This window comes from Hippichthys cyanospilos, chromosome 2 (assembly GCF_059441005.1).
Source record: "Hippichthys cyanospilos isolate Australia breed blue-spotted pipefish chromosome 2, RoL_Hcya_1.0, whole genome shotgun sequence".
In the NCBI taxonomy this organism is placed as follows: Eukaryota; Metazoa; Chordata; class Actinopteri; order Syngnathiformes; family Syngnathidae; genus Hippichthys; species Hippichthys cyanospilos.
The window spans coordinates 11543008-11559134 of NC_142370.1; the positions used below are offsets into that span (position 1 = coordinate 11543008).

Sequence of the window (16127 nt, forward strand, 5' to 3'; positions counted from 1 at the left end):
TAAATCATGAAGAGCTGGCACTGAATGCTGGGGAGCTAAAATGAACGACACGTAGAATGCGAAACCGATGTTTGACCCTGACCATCTAAAAGATGGGTTTGTAAAATACTTCCATTAATATAGTAAAGCGATACACTCCTCGCCAATAGACAACGGTAATGCACATAATAAACGCTAGCCAGTCTATATTTTACTAAACGAAGAAGACAATCGACATGCCGAAGAAGAAATGTAATACGTCATACCGCGAGGCGCCAGTTTTTCAAAGCGTTTGTTTCTCCGTGGATGATATTTTCAGGATTTTTTTTAAGTTACAGAGTTTCCGCAAAAACCTTCTGCCAGCACAATGACCGAAGACTCAAGCTATTCTCCTAGTTTCAAACGACCTTCGGAAATTATGCGAATGCGAAAGAAAAGAACCCGCAGCGAAGCTTTCGCTTCTAGCCCGGGTGTTGACACCGGCGGTACCGAGCAAAGTTCTTCCCCACCGTCGTCGTGTGTCCGGCCTTTTTCGCCCGGGCCACTTTTTTTCAAAAGCCACACGAGCTCCGGTGGTGGGCTGAAGCGCAGGAACCCTTTCGCAAACATTGAAAACAAAAACAGTCCGGGAAAGAAATGTCTCATTTTCGAGAACGACGAGGCGCAAAGGTCAACAGCAACAGGAGATTTCACAACTAATAGGAACGACTCTGTTTTCTCTGAATTGATTAGCAAAGTAGAGGACAAGGAACTACACGAAAACGACAATCAGGTTAGTTGTCAGTTATATTTTGAAGAAATGTTTCCCTTGACTTGACAAGTTTAGTTCATTTGTAGCACGAAATATATATATCTCAAGTCACCCATCCCTTTTAAAATGAACATTCCTTTTTGGCGCTATTATGGGAAATTGGACAATATGCCGTGGGACGCTTGAAGATCTCTCACGGACAATTTAAGTGCCGTACGTACGAATGTCTTCGCCCCCTAACCCCTTTCCCTATGTCAGGAGTGTCTTTCGCCCTCAGAAGATGTCTCTCTTTTTGAGGAAAGCGAGGAAGATGTCAAAACACCATTGCTGAAGGTAAGTGTGTGTGTGTGTGTGTGTGTGTGTGTGTGTGTGTGTGTGTGTGTGTGTGTGTGTGTGTGTGTGTGTGTGTGTGCGTGCGCGGGGGAGGGGGGGGTAATTTTATGCAATTCTAGATAGTAATGATGAGATAAAATTTTCAGAATGTTTCATCACTACAGGTAGGGTTGTGACTTATAACTGCCCTAGCTTTTGAACATCTATCACAGTGACTTTAAACTCATCTATTTTAAATGATGTACCCCCTATGAAATTGTCTTCTGTCTTTTTGTTCAGCAGAGTACTCCATAACCAGTTCAAAGCATTTTTGGATGATAAAAGAAACTCTTAAAACTGTGTGCTATTCAGTCTTTGTCGGATTTATGAAACTTTGAAAGTATGTTTGGATTGGTATCTATTGCCGTATTTAACCCGGAATTATCGATTGTGTATGGTCATTTGTTTCATTTCTGACAGGTCTGCCAGAAAATTGTATTACTAATGACAATACACACCTGTTTAAAAAAAAACCAAAATAAAATAGTTTTGCTGGAAAAGAGTGACTCACATTTTTACGATAAGTATTCCATGAGCCAAACAATTTACTCTTACTTGAAAAGGAAAAATTACCAGTCCTGCTATGGCATTAAAAAGTATTAAACTTGGATTAAACTGCAGAAATTATGTTAAAATTGCACATACTTCCTGAAGTGCCTTTACGTGGCCTGAGAGTACGTACTTGAACCTCAATTTGAAAACTGCTGGTCCTCCATCCAGTGCAACTCTACATCACATGTATTATATGTGGTGGATTTTTTTTTTTTTCCATTCCCGGAAATCTTCTAGTTTCTCTCTCTCTGCTTAAGTAAAAAAAAAAAAAAATCCATTCCCGGAAATCTTGTAGTTTCTCTTTCTCTGCTTAAGTAATAAGCCAATGCTTATTGGTCATTATTTTACCATTCAGTTTGTAAACAGCTCAGCAAATGTCTACCATTAAATGTGTCTATTCTTGTAAACAGTACCTTAATCTCTTATCTGGATCTATTATCTACATTCTATTTTGACAAGGAGTCTCAAATGTTCAACAAGAGTTCACATTTAGGTCTCTCAGAACACGCTGACAAATTTGTGTTCCTAAAACTCATCCTCGAATTAAATTACAACTTCAAGCACTGTGTTTTATTTGTTATTATTCAATGTTATTTATTATTTATTCATCAATCTTTTGCATGTTCCTGAATTTAAAAATGTGGTGATAATGCCTGAAAATCTGGGTCATATTCCCAATTGATACCAATTCAAGTTGCAGTTGAGGGGTATCAAAGTTTCAAGATTCCAGTGCATTTATTTGACCTTTTATTTTATTTTTTTTCCTCTCTCTTTTCTCAATCCAGAGCCCGCAAGCCATTTCACCTCTTTCCATCGCGCCACCTCTGTGCACAGAGTATCCAGCAGACTGGAGCTTGAAGACCCGGGTTCTGTTTACATCCTCGCTGTCGTTGTCTTGGTCTGAGCAGCCAAAAGCTCAAGAGGAAGCCTCTGGGCTCAGCCAGCACTGCCGAGCACAGTTCACCGCATGGCCCCACAATCTACAGGTATAGCGACCTAATGTCGTGTTAAAATTTTTTTTTTTTTTTTAAATATATATATATACATACACACACACACACACACACGCACATACATACGTATACATACATACAGTACATATATATCGAATTTGTTTCCTTTGTTCTTCCTACAGGATCCAAAGTCATGCACAGAGCTTCGCTGTGCCTTCCAGCAGAGTCTCATCTATTGGCAGCATCCCAGCCTGTCTTGGGTGCCGCTGTTCCCGAGAATCAATGCTGATCGCAGGTTTACTGGAAAGAGTGCTCCCTGGGCTCAAGATGCTGAACTGCAGCGAGGTCTAATAAGTGACTGGTAAGGATAAAAGTCCTTTCCAGTTCTCCACCAAGCAAAATTGATGTTAACATTATACCTTGACCTACATTGTAGAGGACAAACAAATTCTGTCTGTCTGTGCAGGTCGGCCAGTCTGTCATCACTCTACAGTCTATTAAAGGCCAAACTGTGTCCTTATTTCTATGTTTGCTCCTATCAGGTACAATTGTCTTATATGGTTTGAGCAAATGCCAACAGGAAATGTATGAATTTGAAAATCAGGAGGGAAAGAATTATGATGTGTTGCTCTGCACTTTTGGGGTCTTGATGCACTGTTCCCTAGAACCCCATAAAACAGTTACCTCTAACTGTAGCTGTAAAGTAGTTATTTATAAATTATTAATTTGTTGATTATTTTATTGATTAATCGATTAATTGCATTTAAAAAAGTTTTAGAGCCCATCCCCATATTAAATAATCAGAATGCGTAAGTTCTGACACCGAATATCGAACTGATATTAAGCCCTCTTTCAAAGAATCGGTTCTCCTGATGTCAGCCAATAGTAGTATTGGCGCTAGTCTTGGAGCCGTTTTGCGAGAGGGGGGTTGCGTATCATAAGTAGCTTCAGGGAGTTCAGTACTCAAATTGTCATCGGACTGAAAAAGAAGTTGTATTGAACATCATTTTCAAACAGGGCATTATTTCAGTTAAACATGCAGCACTTTCACAAACAAAGGAATTAAGGTTCATCTGTTTTGGTCTGTAATGTCAGAAAATAGGCAAATGTATCGCTTCATGTTTTTCAGAATAAGAGCAGACGTTTGCAATTGCATAAAGAATTACATAAAAATAACAAAGATAACATACATCTGTTTTCACGGATGGCGGCAAAATCTAAGAATATATACTGTTTAGAGGCTGAAATTCCAAGGATTTGACTTATTTCATGATTTCCAGCTTTAGTTCAGTGGATATCATCTACTTTCCCCAGTACTCATATACTCTAAATAAACATGTACCTGTTTGTTTTCATTGTCAGTTCACAGTGTTGTTCCGGGCTGCAGGACTTGGTGGGTCAGACAGTGTTAATGCACTGGTTTCTCCCACAACCAGAGGCCTTCGGGATGCCATGAAAGATGAAGGTATCGAGTTCGGCCTGCCTCTAGTGGAGGGAAGGACAACAAGCAAAGAGCAACAGCATCTTATTGATGAGGAAGGGCAACAGAAAGAGTAAGATGTGATATTGTATCTTCTGTTTAATTAATAGGAAAATGTATTGTTGCTATCTTAATTTCACTTCATTTTTTTGGAGACTACTGGAACAATGGCTCTATCATGCAATCATATATATTGTATCTGCTGTATCTTATCCATCTACCCATCTATCTATACCCACCTATACATGTATCAAAATACTTCTATCACAGTAGCTGCAAACACAAAGAAGAGGTGTGCTGCTCAAATGGCCCTGAAGCTGATGACGACGATGAAGATGGGGCCGGCAGCCTCTCTTGGCTGAAGGAGATGGGAGTTCAGGACAAGATTAACAAACCAGACAGCGTTGGCATCCAACTGTATCCTCTTGTAGTCAAAATTAATCATTTAATCAACACCAATTTTAATAATTGACCAACCTTTTCAGAGCCTTGTTTCACTAATATTGCCCAAATTATCTGATTTCAGCCACATGTTATTCTCTGACCTCTAATTCTTCATGAAATCTGAAAGATATATTTGCACATATCTGATGTTACTTTGCGAAACAAACCAAGTCGAACCTAATCACGAGATTAAAAAGCATTGGGTAATGAACAGTAATTGAGAAATGGTTTATTGACTTTATGACTAGTTAATAGACTAAAGCACGATCAAATTTTCTCTGGGTAATCGATGGATCATTCAACAGAATATCTTTTAGAAAAATTGTCAGTTGTGATAGCCCTGGTATCCTCCAGTGTCTCCTCCAGCTTTGCAATGCCGCGTCCCATTTCCTTGTCACGTGATGCCCTTGACGATCTGCATGCAGTCGCAAGGAAGGCCGAGCGGTGAGCGTGGACCACAAGCCGGAGTCTGTGGTGTATGTGGAGGGGCAGCACACGTTCACGCTCATCAATTTCCTAATCAACTGCAAGAGCGTAGTGGCGGCGGCCGGATCTCAGGCGGGGCTACCACCTACGTTACTGGCCCCCGTTGCTTTCAGAGGAGCTGCTATGCATTTGCTAAAGGTAATCACAGATGACAGAAATATTATCATTCTGTACATAAGTAGAAGTATAGATTACTTAAAGTAAATGTTAAAAAGCCAGTTCTGATGGACCTGTTGAAGTTTTTTTTTTTTTTTTTTTCCAAATACAAACAATTGCAGGAATGGAAGTAGTCTTTACTTTGGTCAAGCTATAGATGCTTGTTTAAAAAAAAAAATCGGAAGTAGAACTTCCACCAGTGACCTGAAAAGCCCTCAAATGACGACGTGATGTACCACTCTTAGATCGGTGATCCCAGACTTTTTTTGTGTCACGGACCGGTTGAGACACACATTTATTTCTTGCACCAGCGACTGTGGTGACATACTAAACACAGTAACTTAATAAAAATGAATCCCCGGGAATAATAAATGTGCCTCAAATTGTTTAAAAAAAAAAAAAAAAGTTCAAATCCGACTAACTGTGTTAACATCATCGCTACTGCATGATCAAATTAAGATGACAGAATTGAATACTGCTTTGGTGGGGTGGCTAAATGATTATTTAGTAACAGCTTGGGCTGGCCATGCAAACTCAACATTTTAATGCTGTCTTCTTCGACTCTTGGGTGCTATTTGTCAAAAGGAGTCAACAGGTTTGTGCCTTTTTTTTAACAACATACCTGCACAATATCTTTATTTTCAAATTTACATTGTTAGTGTTAGATGACCCAGGTGTGCTGTGATCCTTCCAGGCCCGCTGTGTGAATGTCAAGAGCCAGGTTGGTACATCATATCAGAACATGAGCAGCATGGAGGTTACAGGTGCGTATGGGACACAGAAGCAACCTTAAGCTGGGAGACTGCAGAAAGTCAGTTTGTTCTTTTTCGCCCCTCAAGGCCCCATCCTGCCATCCTCTCTGCACGCCATTACAACCCTGCTCCGACCCGCACAGAAAGGAAACTTCTCAGCCACTCTTTATACACATGCGCCGACCGCCATCTTGAATGTTCGCGGAACTAAGCAACAGGTAAAGTGCCCCTTGGTGGGGGAAAAAACAACACTTAAATGTAAACTTTTTCTGATATTGTTTCTGATATTTTCTTTTGGGGGGGGCGGTAGTGTGCTAGTGGGTCATCGGACCTATCTTCATTTGGCCTCAATCTGGCCTCCATCCAGCAGCTCCAGCAACCATCCAGCTTGGAGAAGGCATCTCTCACACAGATCACTATGAACAACTACAGCTACACCTGGAAGAAGTGATTTGCTTCTGGCTCCTCCTGATTCAGCTAACGAAGGGGGTCGGTGCTATCATCTTCAGGTTTTATTTATTTATTTCTTTGCCCAAATCAAAATGCACTTCAATGTGTAAATTGGTTAACATTCTGAAATGTTTAACAAAATTAATGCAATGTTTTGGTCTTATGCCACTTATCTTAAATGTTTAAATGCACACATACTGAAATTACTAAATACAATTCAGTTATAGCAAAGGTGTCCGACGACAGTCCTCTAGGGCCAGTTGGTAGCTTGCGTGTTTTCCAGGTTTCGTTCCCACACCACACGCGCGATTCAAGTGATTAGCTCATTAGCAAGCGCTGCAGGCGCTTGAAAATGCTCCTAGTAATTTGAATCAGGTGTGCTTGAGAGAGCATTGCAAACATGCAGGATACCGTCCCTCGAGGACTGCAATTTGACACCTTTGAGTTATAATATAGGCAGTAATTATTTCACGTGGTGGGGTTCAGTTATTTATTAAGGTTCATTGGTATGAAAGTGTATGCTAAAAAATGATTGTTTTGTATAAATTTGTCGACATAAATGTTTTCTGCACAAATTAGCAGTAGCATCTTTATTTCTTGTGCCACTTTGAAAGCTTACATTTCATTTCTCGAGCAATGACTCCAGCAAATATTATATACAGTATAAACTGCCAGCTATGATAAATTTACACAATTCTTTAGAGTATTTTTTTTTGTACATTTCTGCTAAGCATTCCTTAATTCAATAACAGCAGTTAGAAAAATACCATATATTTCTTACTTTGCTTCTTACCTGTGCTGATAAGTGATACAACCTATCAACATTATTGCTTCTTTTGCACAGTAGATTCTGGAGCTCTTAAGTAAACATAGCAATACATGGCTATTAGCAACTGTAAAAAAATGTTTACTTTCAGTTCTCTTTCAATAAGTGCCTCACTTTCATGGACTTGAAAAAAAAATCTGAAATGAAGACTCTTACAGTGAATTAAAAAAAAAACAAAAAACAGACCATGGCACTTCATGTGTGAGGGCATGACAAGTGGCATTGTTTGGCTTTGTTGTCACATAAATCTCCCATTCTTTGAATATAGTTATACTATCCAGGCCATTGAAATGAAAGGATTGGAACTTCTAACAGAGAGAGAAAACACTTGCTCACTACAGAGTCCCAGACATAAAATGAGGGAAGGACATTGTTGCCGTAATGTAGAAACAAAACTTAATTTGTTGTGACCAGTGGCTGTGGCTCCACAACAGCCAGTTGGTAACAAGTGCACCTTCTCTACAAATGGAAAGGTAACGGCTAGGTTTAGGACATTTTGTTTAGCGTTTTCTCATTAAAGTGCACGCTATTAGTTTACCTAGATGTTCAAGTTCTTGCAACGCTTATTTGAACCCACTAAATAAGTATTAGAAATAAGCATCAGTACAACATGATATATGATGGTAAGTATAGAAATTTTGTTGACCTTATTGGTCAGCTCCTGGGCGTTTGCTGACTTGCTATCATACTTTGTTAAAGTGAATGTCATATTGGGATACGCGATTGTTGTTTCGATTCATATTGCAATACACAAATATACCAATATTATCACTAATCCCTACTACCAATAATCGTTTTATGCGTACAATGCACCTATTTGGTTACCATAATTATGTCCGGGGCTCCGTAACTCACACTGATGAAAGAAAGAAATCCAAAATGAAATGATGTGCATCTTTAAAAAAAAAAGTTCCTTTAGCAGTAGAAGCATCTGCACAATGTGTAGGGGACATATTTTGTACACAGTGATACAGCTCCTGCAAACTGACAACCCCACCCACTTGACAGTTAACTTAAAGCACTTTACCTGAGAAGAACGCTGCTGGTTACCTTTGGGCATGTTGGTGTAAACACGGCATTCACACCATGCATGCTTTGTCAAAAAGGTTCCACCGGGATATGCCGCTATCTTGGGTTAAACAAGGAGGGTGTGGATTTAAGTCTTGCCTTGGGGCCTGATATATCTCAACTCATGGCCTAGCAAAATGCCATAGCATGAGTCCCGGCAGAATAGATGGTGATCAAAATCAGCTGCTACTGAATGAACGGGTCAATGGCAAAGGGGTGTGCATGTGAGAGTGGAGAGAGACAGTTCCGTGGCTAGGTAGCAGGGTGCCACTCACTATGGGAAAGAAGATGATCTGCTTTTGGAGAAGCTGCCCAAAAAAAAAAAAAAAAATCATAAATGTAAAGTTAATCCCAATCAGTAGAAGAGAAAATGGTGCTGGTGGTACCTTTGAAGCCTGTGGATCATGTGCGCCACCAGGGAATCCGAAATTCCAGGGTACACTTCCTCGGCCCGCAAGATGGCTGCCTTCAAGTCGTCCAGAACCATGGGTTTCCGGTTGACTTGTTCATGTCTAGCCTTGAGCTGGGAATGTTAAAAACTCTTTAGCCACTCAAAAGGTTCTTGACACTTTCATTGCGGATTTTGCGACTGAATTGTCACCTCGGCTAACACAGGAGTGATGACTGTGGAAAGGCTTTGTGAATAAGGCCTCTTTGGAATGTCTTTAGTCTGTATGGAATCATAGAGGATAAAATGAGAAAAAATGGCAAATATAAACAAAACTATCATATCATCCGTGTCTAAAAGTGTGGTAAATGTACTCAGGATCAAGTGCCCGGATCTACACAGAGGACAGGTGAATGAGATTTGTGAACCCCCGCTATATTACAAATGTTTTGGTATTTTTTTTTCCCCTAGGTTAGGTACACAGGCCAAGTCCAAATTTACAGTTACATGCCACTTTGAAACACATAATGAAGTGGCGCACTAAACTCTGTTCGAAGACGAAGTTGTAATCACGATACAAGATGACGAAGGAGAGCATTTATTCTTCATAGTTTGGTAGAGAAGAAATGCGGACATCTGTGACAATCCCTAAAAAGAATTAACTCCAAAAGGAGAAAAGATAATTCTCTGCAGAAAAAAATTTAAAAAATGCAATTGATGTGAGGTTGTAGATACTTGGTACATTACCTGCTCAGTTGCCGCTGACTGTCCCTCGCCATTTTGTAACTTCTTTGGGTCCTTTTCCCGAATGGTAAAGATCCAGTTGTCACTGCCAAAGTCGTTACCACCTGATGCCTGCCCATCTTGCTCCCTAATATACATGTCAACCAACGTGTCAGATTTATGCGAACACAGCATAGTCATATACAAAAATGCAGAGATGGCACTGGTATGCACTTAAGTAGAAGTCAAGGTGCTTGTTCAAGGAAATTCAAAGTGCGGATTGCAGTACTTAATAGTAAAGACAAAAAGTACAAAAAAAGATTTTTGTACTGGTAATAATGTGCAGAATTCCCATTGTGATCATCTGGCACATTACAAATATCTGCTTTGCCCAAGTGATACGTATCTTTATGTCATTACATATGGGGTGCGAAAGTAGAGTCATCAAAAAAGACAGATTCGTTCAGGTACCCGGTACGTGAATACTCACTATCAACTATATATTTGTTATTTTCCACAACTGCAAAAACAAATAGAGCTGTGACCGCTTACGAGTCTGACTCATCAGAACTTGACTCTGTGGTTCTTGATTGCTCTGCCTTCCACCGTTTGTACTTGTCCACCAGCTCGGTCAAGTAGGACGTCTTTTTGGCGTGGCGTACAATCAGCTTATGTTTTAGCAGCTCCTTGGCGGTCGGCCTCTGCAAAAATGAAACCCGCAAAAACCCTTTTAATTCAACCTTGATGGGTAACTTAGAACCTGGATGAAAATACCTACAAAACCGGGCTCCTTGTTGAGGCAAGCCTCAACAAACTCCTTGAGAGGCTTGCTGTAGTTTCCCTCCAATGTCGGAGGGTTGTTCTTTGGGATTAGAAATAAAACTTTCATGGGATGGAGGTCCGAGTGTGGCGGTTCACCTTTCGCCAGCTCAATGGCTGTGATGCCTAAAGACCAGATATCAGCCTGAAATCCAAACAAAGATGTTGCTGCGTTTCTCCTTGTCTCAAAATATTTGGTATCTAATAATTGAAACACGGCAAAGGTAAAACAACATTTGTGACAAATACTCCTTTGTAGTAGTCCAAGATTTTGTTTTTTAGAATCTAGGTTGATTATGGCCCCAGAAAAAGATTGTTCAACCTTCATTGTTCTTCATTTTGTGTTTTTGTCAAATATCTAGGTTGATCATAGCCCCAGAACAAGATTGTTTAACCTTCACTGTTCCTCATGTTGTTTTTTTGCTCACTTTAGAGTCGTATGCAGACTGTTTTATGACCTCAGGGGCCATCCAGAAAGGTGTTCCCACAAACGTGTTGCGTTTGATCTGCGTGTCAGTAAGCTGCCCGGCTACGCCGAAATCTGCCAGCTTCACCTCGCCTTGCTCAGAAAGCAGCACGTTGGCGGCTGGGGAAATGCAGAGTTGAAACAACAAACATATATGATTCATTTGACCACACTGTTATTAGAATTAGCATAGACTTTTAAACAAATGAAAAACCTGAAGCATTTTGATTAGAAAAAAATGTGCCACCATGTGAACATTTCACATTCTAGAAATTGTAAACAGCAACAGTAAATACATTTCATGAGGTGAATGAAACCGCAATGAAATTTACTTAAAATGACTAAAACAAAAGCATAAGGGCAGAGTTGATAAAAATGTTTGCAGATGAAAATAGTTCTCTATCGACATGCCTTAAAGAGACAATGTGTCAGCGTTAGACCGTTTTTCATTAAGAAGGAATAAATGATTCAAAAACTTGCAAATAAATGTGTTCTTAATGACCAACAGTATGTTTTAAATATAATAATAGGTCTAGTTATCATATTACATTACATGGGCGGTGTCACCCCTCTTGAGGCTGCCATGTCTGTTACAGAATAAAATAGAAAGCCATTTGTCAATATTAAAGTATAATGAGATGTCAACCTTCACCATCATGTGCACAAATGGAGGTGGTCCCTCTAAAGCTCTGGCTAAGGTCAGTTTAGATTCATAGGTGAACTATCATGAGCCAACCGATTCACATGTAACAAAATTAGGAATGGGAAAAAGTAGTTTCTCTTTTGTAATTGAAGCATACAGCAGAGATAAAATGTAAAATGCCAGCTGTTTTATTTAAAATGTATTTCTGACACTGATTGGTCGCTTTCAATGCATGAGACATAAGTGTGCATGAGAATGTACCTTTGATATCTCGGTGGATCTTCTTCTCAGAGTGCAGATACTCCAGCCCTTTGAGGATCTCTCTCAGAATGGTAGCAATTTGGGTCTCATCCAGAGCACCTGGCTCCATCTTATAAAGGTAAAAAAAAAAAAAAAAAAAAATCAAAATTGTCATAATTTAGGAATGCTCAATACCACGTTTCCAAACAAATACCAGTATTCGTGACTAGTCAATGATACCAAGTACCGATATCGCTAGTACTTTTGATACACAAAATTTCCCACCAAAAAATAATCGATCATTTTAAAAACATATACATTAACATATATATATATATATATATATATATATATATATATATATATATATATATATATATATATACACACACACACACACACACACACACACAGAGTATATACTGTATATCTAAAGCAATAATTCGTTAAAACCACAAGAAACAATCAATTTGATATTTTTCTAGTTCCATATTGCAAAATGGTCACAACTGGGAGGCCGATATTGGAATCGACTGCAGTCACAAGTTTAGTACTTGTGACTGCAGTCGATTCCAATATCGGCCTCCCAGTTGTGACCATTTTGCAATATGGAACTAGAAAAATATCAAATAATGAGTAATAATATCAAAAAATTTGAAGGATATAATAAATATCCTTCAAATGAGGCTTGCATTGCCGACAATACTGATACACTGGTATTGGTACTTGTCCCTCTCTAATCATTACAAAATGTATTACAGTGCTAATTCTAACATTATGATAGCAAGTTGCTGCTCCAATTGCTGCACTATAATGCTTACTATACTTACTACAATGCATTTAATGAAATGGGGAAACATTCTAAGATTTGAGCTGCGCATGGCTGGATCTTTATTTCCCATGTAGCCTAGTTCAGCCAAATCTCAGTACAGCACAATGGGAGAGAGGCCAAAATAACAAAAACAAAGACAGACTGTTATATTTTTAGAATCAAGCCCCAAACACAGGACATTATTAATCTGGTCATCCACCACACCCTTGCAAGAGACCGTGAGCTCAATCCCTCAACCAACGTGACCGTGTTAATGAGTAGGTAAAATGATTCAATATGTGATATTTAGTCCAAGTTTAAACCAATACATGTATATTCCGCATTTTGATTACAAAGAAAATTAAAGGCCACTAACACTGGTGAAAAGAGGACACGCTTTGATGTTCTGAGATAAATGAATGCCTGGTGTGGAATTTTGACTTTTCTACCACAAGGTTTGCCTCAGGAGTGAATGTCAACATGTAGGTTCAAACTTGTACACCATTACAACTTCAACCCAAAACATGATTTTTGCAGCAATTCTGTGTGCATCTACTCACGCTTCTTATCGCCTTCAATTTCCCGCGTCTTACCACAACTGTCACTGAAAAAGTGTTCCGACATCAATATGCATTGCCACAATGTTTTTTGTTCATTATCACAAATGCATTGCTTTCAGTAATTCTCATGTTTTGACAACTTAAAGAAAAGAGAGCTCATAAGACTCACCAAATCTAAAGCTGAGCCTCCTCCTAAATATTCCATGATGATCCATAACTTGGCATCCTATACAGTTGAGGCACATCACATGAATCAATCATGAATCAGAGAAATGTGAGTGATGGCTCCTCCAATAACATTGAACTAATTGTCTGGTGAAACATCACCTTCAAGTAGGAGCCATAGTATTTGGTGACAAAGGGGCTGTCGCATTGGCTCAGCACAGTGATCTCCTGCTGTATGTCTTCAATCTCATCTTCGGCTTCCTCCAGATCAATGATTTTGATGGCCACCACTTTCTGAGTACGATTATCAATGCCTTTGAAGACTTCGCCGAACGAGCCCTTGCCAATGCGCTCCAGCTTGGTGAAGAGCTCCTCTGGGTCCACTCTGATGTTCTGGGTGGATGTGGAGAGGTAATGATTGTATACACACAAATAAATACAAGGAAGAAAAAAAAAAAGTATTGGGGAGAAAATAAACACTAACGGACTTGAATATAAATTAAGTCTTTACGCACCTTGTCAAGCGCTCTAAAATTACTATTATATGTTGTCTGTTTCAATGTTTAGCTCGGACTGGTCTTTAAAGTCTGTCTGCTGATGCTTGTATCGACTATGAGAGCAATAAACGTTGGGCTTACCTGCATCCCTGGCAGGTTCCCAGGGGGATGGGCCATGGTGGGACTGCCTCAGAGCTTCTAGGCTAAACTAATATCCACCACTCGATAGGTTACGCGACTATGGGCAGCTAGGCCCGCGGGACTACGATGTCCGGGGACTGTTAGGCTGCTGTTGTGGAGTTCAAATAATGTCAGAAACTCCCCCCAAAAATGAGATGCATAATAAGAGGCTGGAAACGCTAACAGACGTTTGCTAACAGTGAGACAGTCGATAAGCTCCGAGTCGTTTAACGCCTCCCTTTAATTCAACGTCGGTAAGATGTTATGAGGTGGCAGCGGTTTCTCATGATGGTCGGGAACCAAATTGAACTTGCTAGACAGGCCTTAGCCCTCTGTCACTTTGTCAAAGTGAAGTCTTTCGGTAACAGTTTTAGCTCGCTGAACAGTTAGCATCGTTAGCTCGCTACCTAGCTAGCCAATCATAACAGACAACCGAATGTTGTCTGCTAGTAGTGGCCGCAAACAACGGCGACCCCGGCATGGCATGTACGGAAAGCCAAAGAGCGGAGTCTTAAGGCAACTGTATTCGCACAAACTCTTCGTTATAAGGTCGAAGCAGCCAGTGTTTTGGTTGCCTTCCTCAGTTTAGCCCCGAACTCCCAGCCATCTTGTTATAGTTATGACGTTTCACTGTAGGGCGGTTCTGATCTGAACGATTCCACCGGTCTGCGTGAGCAGCCAAGAGAAGATAATTTTCAAAGTGGCCGATGTTCAATCGTTTACAGTATTCATATTTGCGTTTATTCCGTGCTATTGTATTCTAATTGCTTATGTCTTGCAAAATGGCAATGCTGAGTGAATGTTGCGACCGCAGTACTTATTTCGTATCCGTATTTGTTTTTCTTGTCATATAACCCTCGTTTCGTTCCCTACGTCATCTTTCTTTCCAATTGTCCAATATCCCTGCCCTATTCACATCCTTTCCATCTTGCCTTTGCCTAAAAGACACTTCCTTCCCTCCTTTCTTATCATTGATCATCTCTTCCTTCTTTTCACCCTTTCATCTTAAATTCTATCCAACATTCCTAGTATCCTTTCTTTCCCTTTGCCCATCTGTGCATCCATTCTTAGTCTTCCTTTCTCCCATTCTTGTTTCCTGTGCACTTTCTTGTCCTTTTTTCTCCCCTTTCCCATCCTTAATTGATTCTCGTCATCTCAACCCTTTTGCATTTTCCTTCCTTTACCCATGTTAATATGAAGTGTACTGTATATGTTGTACAATTCATCTCAGACAAGTCGTAAGTACTTGAGCTAAGGTTAATTAATTAATTACTACACTACAGTAGACTAGATTGTTCCCACATTTTACCACATGGTTGCGCCATAGTCCAGGAGTGTTGTGCCGCAGCATCCTTCGTCATGATGCGCGATGGCGGTACTCGATCGCGTGCCGCATAGACTGAAATGTGCACAAGATTACACGATGTGACTTCATTTCCGTCATTTTACCACATGTTGTCTATAGAGTATAAATAAATGAGCTTTGTACCACTGCCGCATCAGGAACTCTTCATTTATAGACGGCCAAAAACGTAAGACACAAAGTCAATGCGCCAGCTACCGTTTCTTGTGTATTAATCACAAATGATTAAAATGTGCACGTATCGGTGTTACAATCAGTTCGTACGGGGGCTTTCCGGCACGATCCCCCTCCCCACGTTAGAATGGGCAGGCACAACCGCCCTCCTCCATGCGTAAAATATGTAGGACATGGTTTGCCACCTCCATTTGAGAAAACTCGAACCGGTAAATATACTGTACAGCGAGTGGAGGGGAGAGCAAGCCGTATTAGCCACTCTCCTCATCGTCAGCCTTAATCAGCGTCTCGACTGAAGAAAAGCAACACATTTGGTAGGAGGGGGAGGAAAAGATGGACATTACCGACCAGGGTGCTCAAATGGAGCCTCTGTTACCAGCGGTGAGTCAAATGAGTTTTGTCTTCGTTCGCATGTGAAATATCCACGTTTGGGTATTTCTCCTTAGACTAAAACACAAGACGGTCGTTTTATTAGTTTATCTTTCTTGATTATTTTCACAGTGCTTCACATAATGAACGTGTTTTTTTTTTTTTTTTTTTAATTCAGGTTCTCCGCAATGTGTAATTCGAGTTTACAGTAACAGGCCAATTCATTAGAGCCACGTTTAATGTCAACATTTAATGTCAATTAAGGCAAGACCTTACATGTTTGGACAAGCCCAACCAGTTATAGTATATCAACATTTTTTTTTTTAAATTCTGGTTGTACACTACCAGTGAGAACTGTATTATTGGTCTCTCAAGTAACAAACTGTGGGAGACAAAATACAGCTCATCTAAAGATTGACTTAATCAAATGCTGTCAGTGTCATTCAAAGCAGCAGTTATT

The 16127-nt window shown here is 40.0% G+C and overlaps 3 protein-coding genes across 7 annotated transcripts in view; 2 read left to right on the forward strand and 1 right to left on the reverse strand.

Moving 5' to 3' along the window:
• Window positions 1-244: 244 nt before the first annotated feature.
• Window positions 245-7042, forward strand: donson (DNA replication fork stabilization factor DONSON). 3 transcript variants are annotated; one of them, XM_088401898.1, is made up of 11 exons: window positions 245-751; window positions 989-1063; window positions 2440-2640; window positions 2790-2968; window positions 3074-3149; window positions 3970-4160; window positions 4358-4504; window positions 4957-5155; window positions 5868-5937; window positions 6013-6143; window positions 6236-7042. In XM_088401898.1, exons 1-11 carry the CDS (start codon window positions 347-349, stop codon window positions 6374-6376), a joined length of 1815 nt encoding a protein of 604 aa, XP_088258024.1. In that variant the 5' UTR covers window positions 245-346; the 3' UTR covers window positions 6377-7042. The 3 variants fall into 3 exon arrangements, with proteins under 3 accessions (XP_088258024.1, XP_088258033.1, XP_088258042.1); XM_088401907.1 differs by having other exon boundaries at window positions 6293-7042; XM_088401916.1 differs by having other exon boundaries at window positions 6296-7042.
• LOC148427291 (serine/threonine-protein kinase 24-like) lies at window positions 6951-14384 on the reverse strand. Its single transcript, XM_088401948.1, has 11 exons — window positions 13723-14384; window positions 13247-13477; window positions 13089-13145; window positions 11570-11678; window positions 10628-10785; window positions 10159-10344; window positions 9933-10081; window positions 9405-9528; window positions 8871-8939; window positions 8656-8792; window positions 6951-8577 (listed from the first exon to the last, which is right to left on the reverse strand). Exons 1-11 carry the CDS (start codon window positions 13756-13758, stop codon window positions 8544-8546), a joined length of 1290 nt encoding a protein of 429 aa, XP_088258074.1. The 5' UTR covers window positions 13759-14384; the 3' UTR covers window positions 6951-8543.
• Window positions 14385-15444: 1060 nt separating this feature from the next.
• The window catches only part of LOC148427292 (sodium-driven chloride bicarbonate exchanger-like), a 32335-nt gene continuing 31652 nt past the window's right edge, over window positions 15445-16127 (forward strand). For 2 of the 3 annotated variants that reach the window (XM_088436765.1, XM_088436774.1), the window contains exon 1: window positions 15445-15679. In XM_088436765.1, the coding sequence (XP_088292891.1) occupies window positions 15632-15679 (48 nt within the window). In that variant the 5' untranslated portion in view covers window positions 15445-15631. The remainder of the gene's footprint in view (window positions 15680-16127) is intronic. The other variant, XM_088436791.1, reaches the window with a different exon arrangement.

Coding starts and splice junctions, on each gene's coding strand:
- donson (XM_088401898.1), top strand. CDS start 347: ATGACCGAAGACTCAAGCTATTCTCCTAGTTTCAAACGACCTTCGGAA. Junction 4,505..4,956: donor GACAGCGTTGGCATCCAACT/GTATCCTCTTGT, acceptor ATCTGCATGCAG/TCGCAAGGAAGGCCGAGCGG. Junction 5,156..5,867: donor CTGCTATGCATTTGCTAAAG/GTAATCACAGAT, acceptor TGATCCTTCCAG/GCCCGCTGTGTGAATGTCAA.
- LOC148427291 (XM_088401948.1), bottom strand. CDS start 13,758: ATGGCCCATCCCCCTGGGAACCTGCCAGGGATGCAG. Junction 11,679..13,088: donor GAGGCTCAGCTTTAGATTTG/GTGAGTCTTATG, acceptor TACCTTTATAAG/ATGGAGCCAGGTGCTCTGGA. Junction 9,529..9,932: donor AGTTCTGATGAGTCAGACTC/GTAAGCGGTCAC, acceptor CATGTATATTAG/GGAGCAAGATGGGCAGGCAT.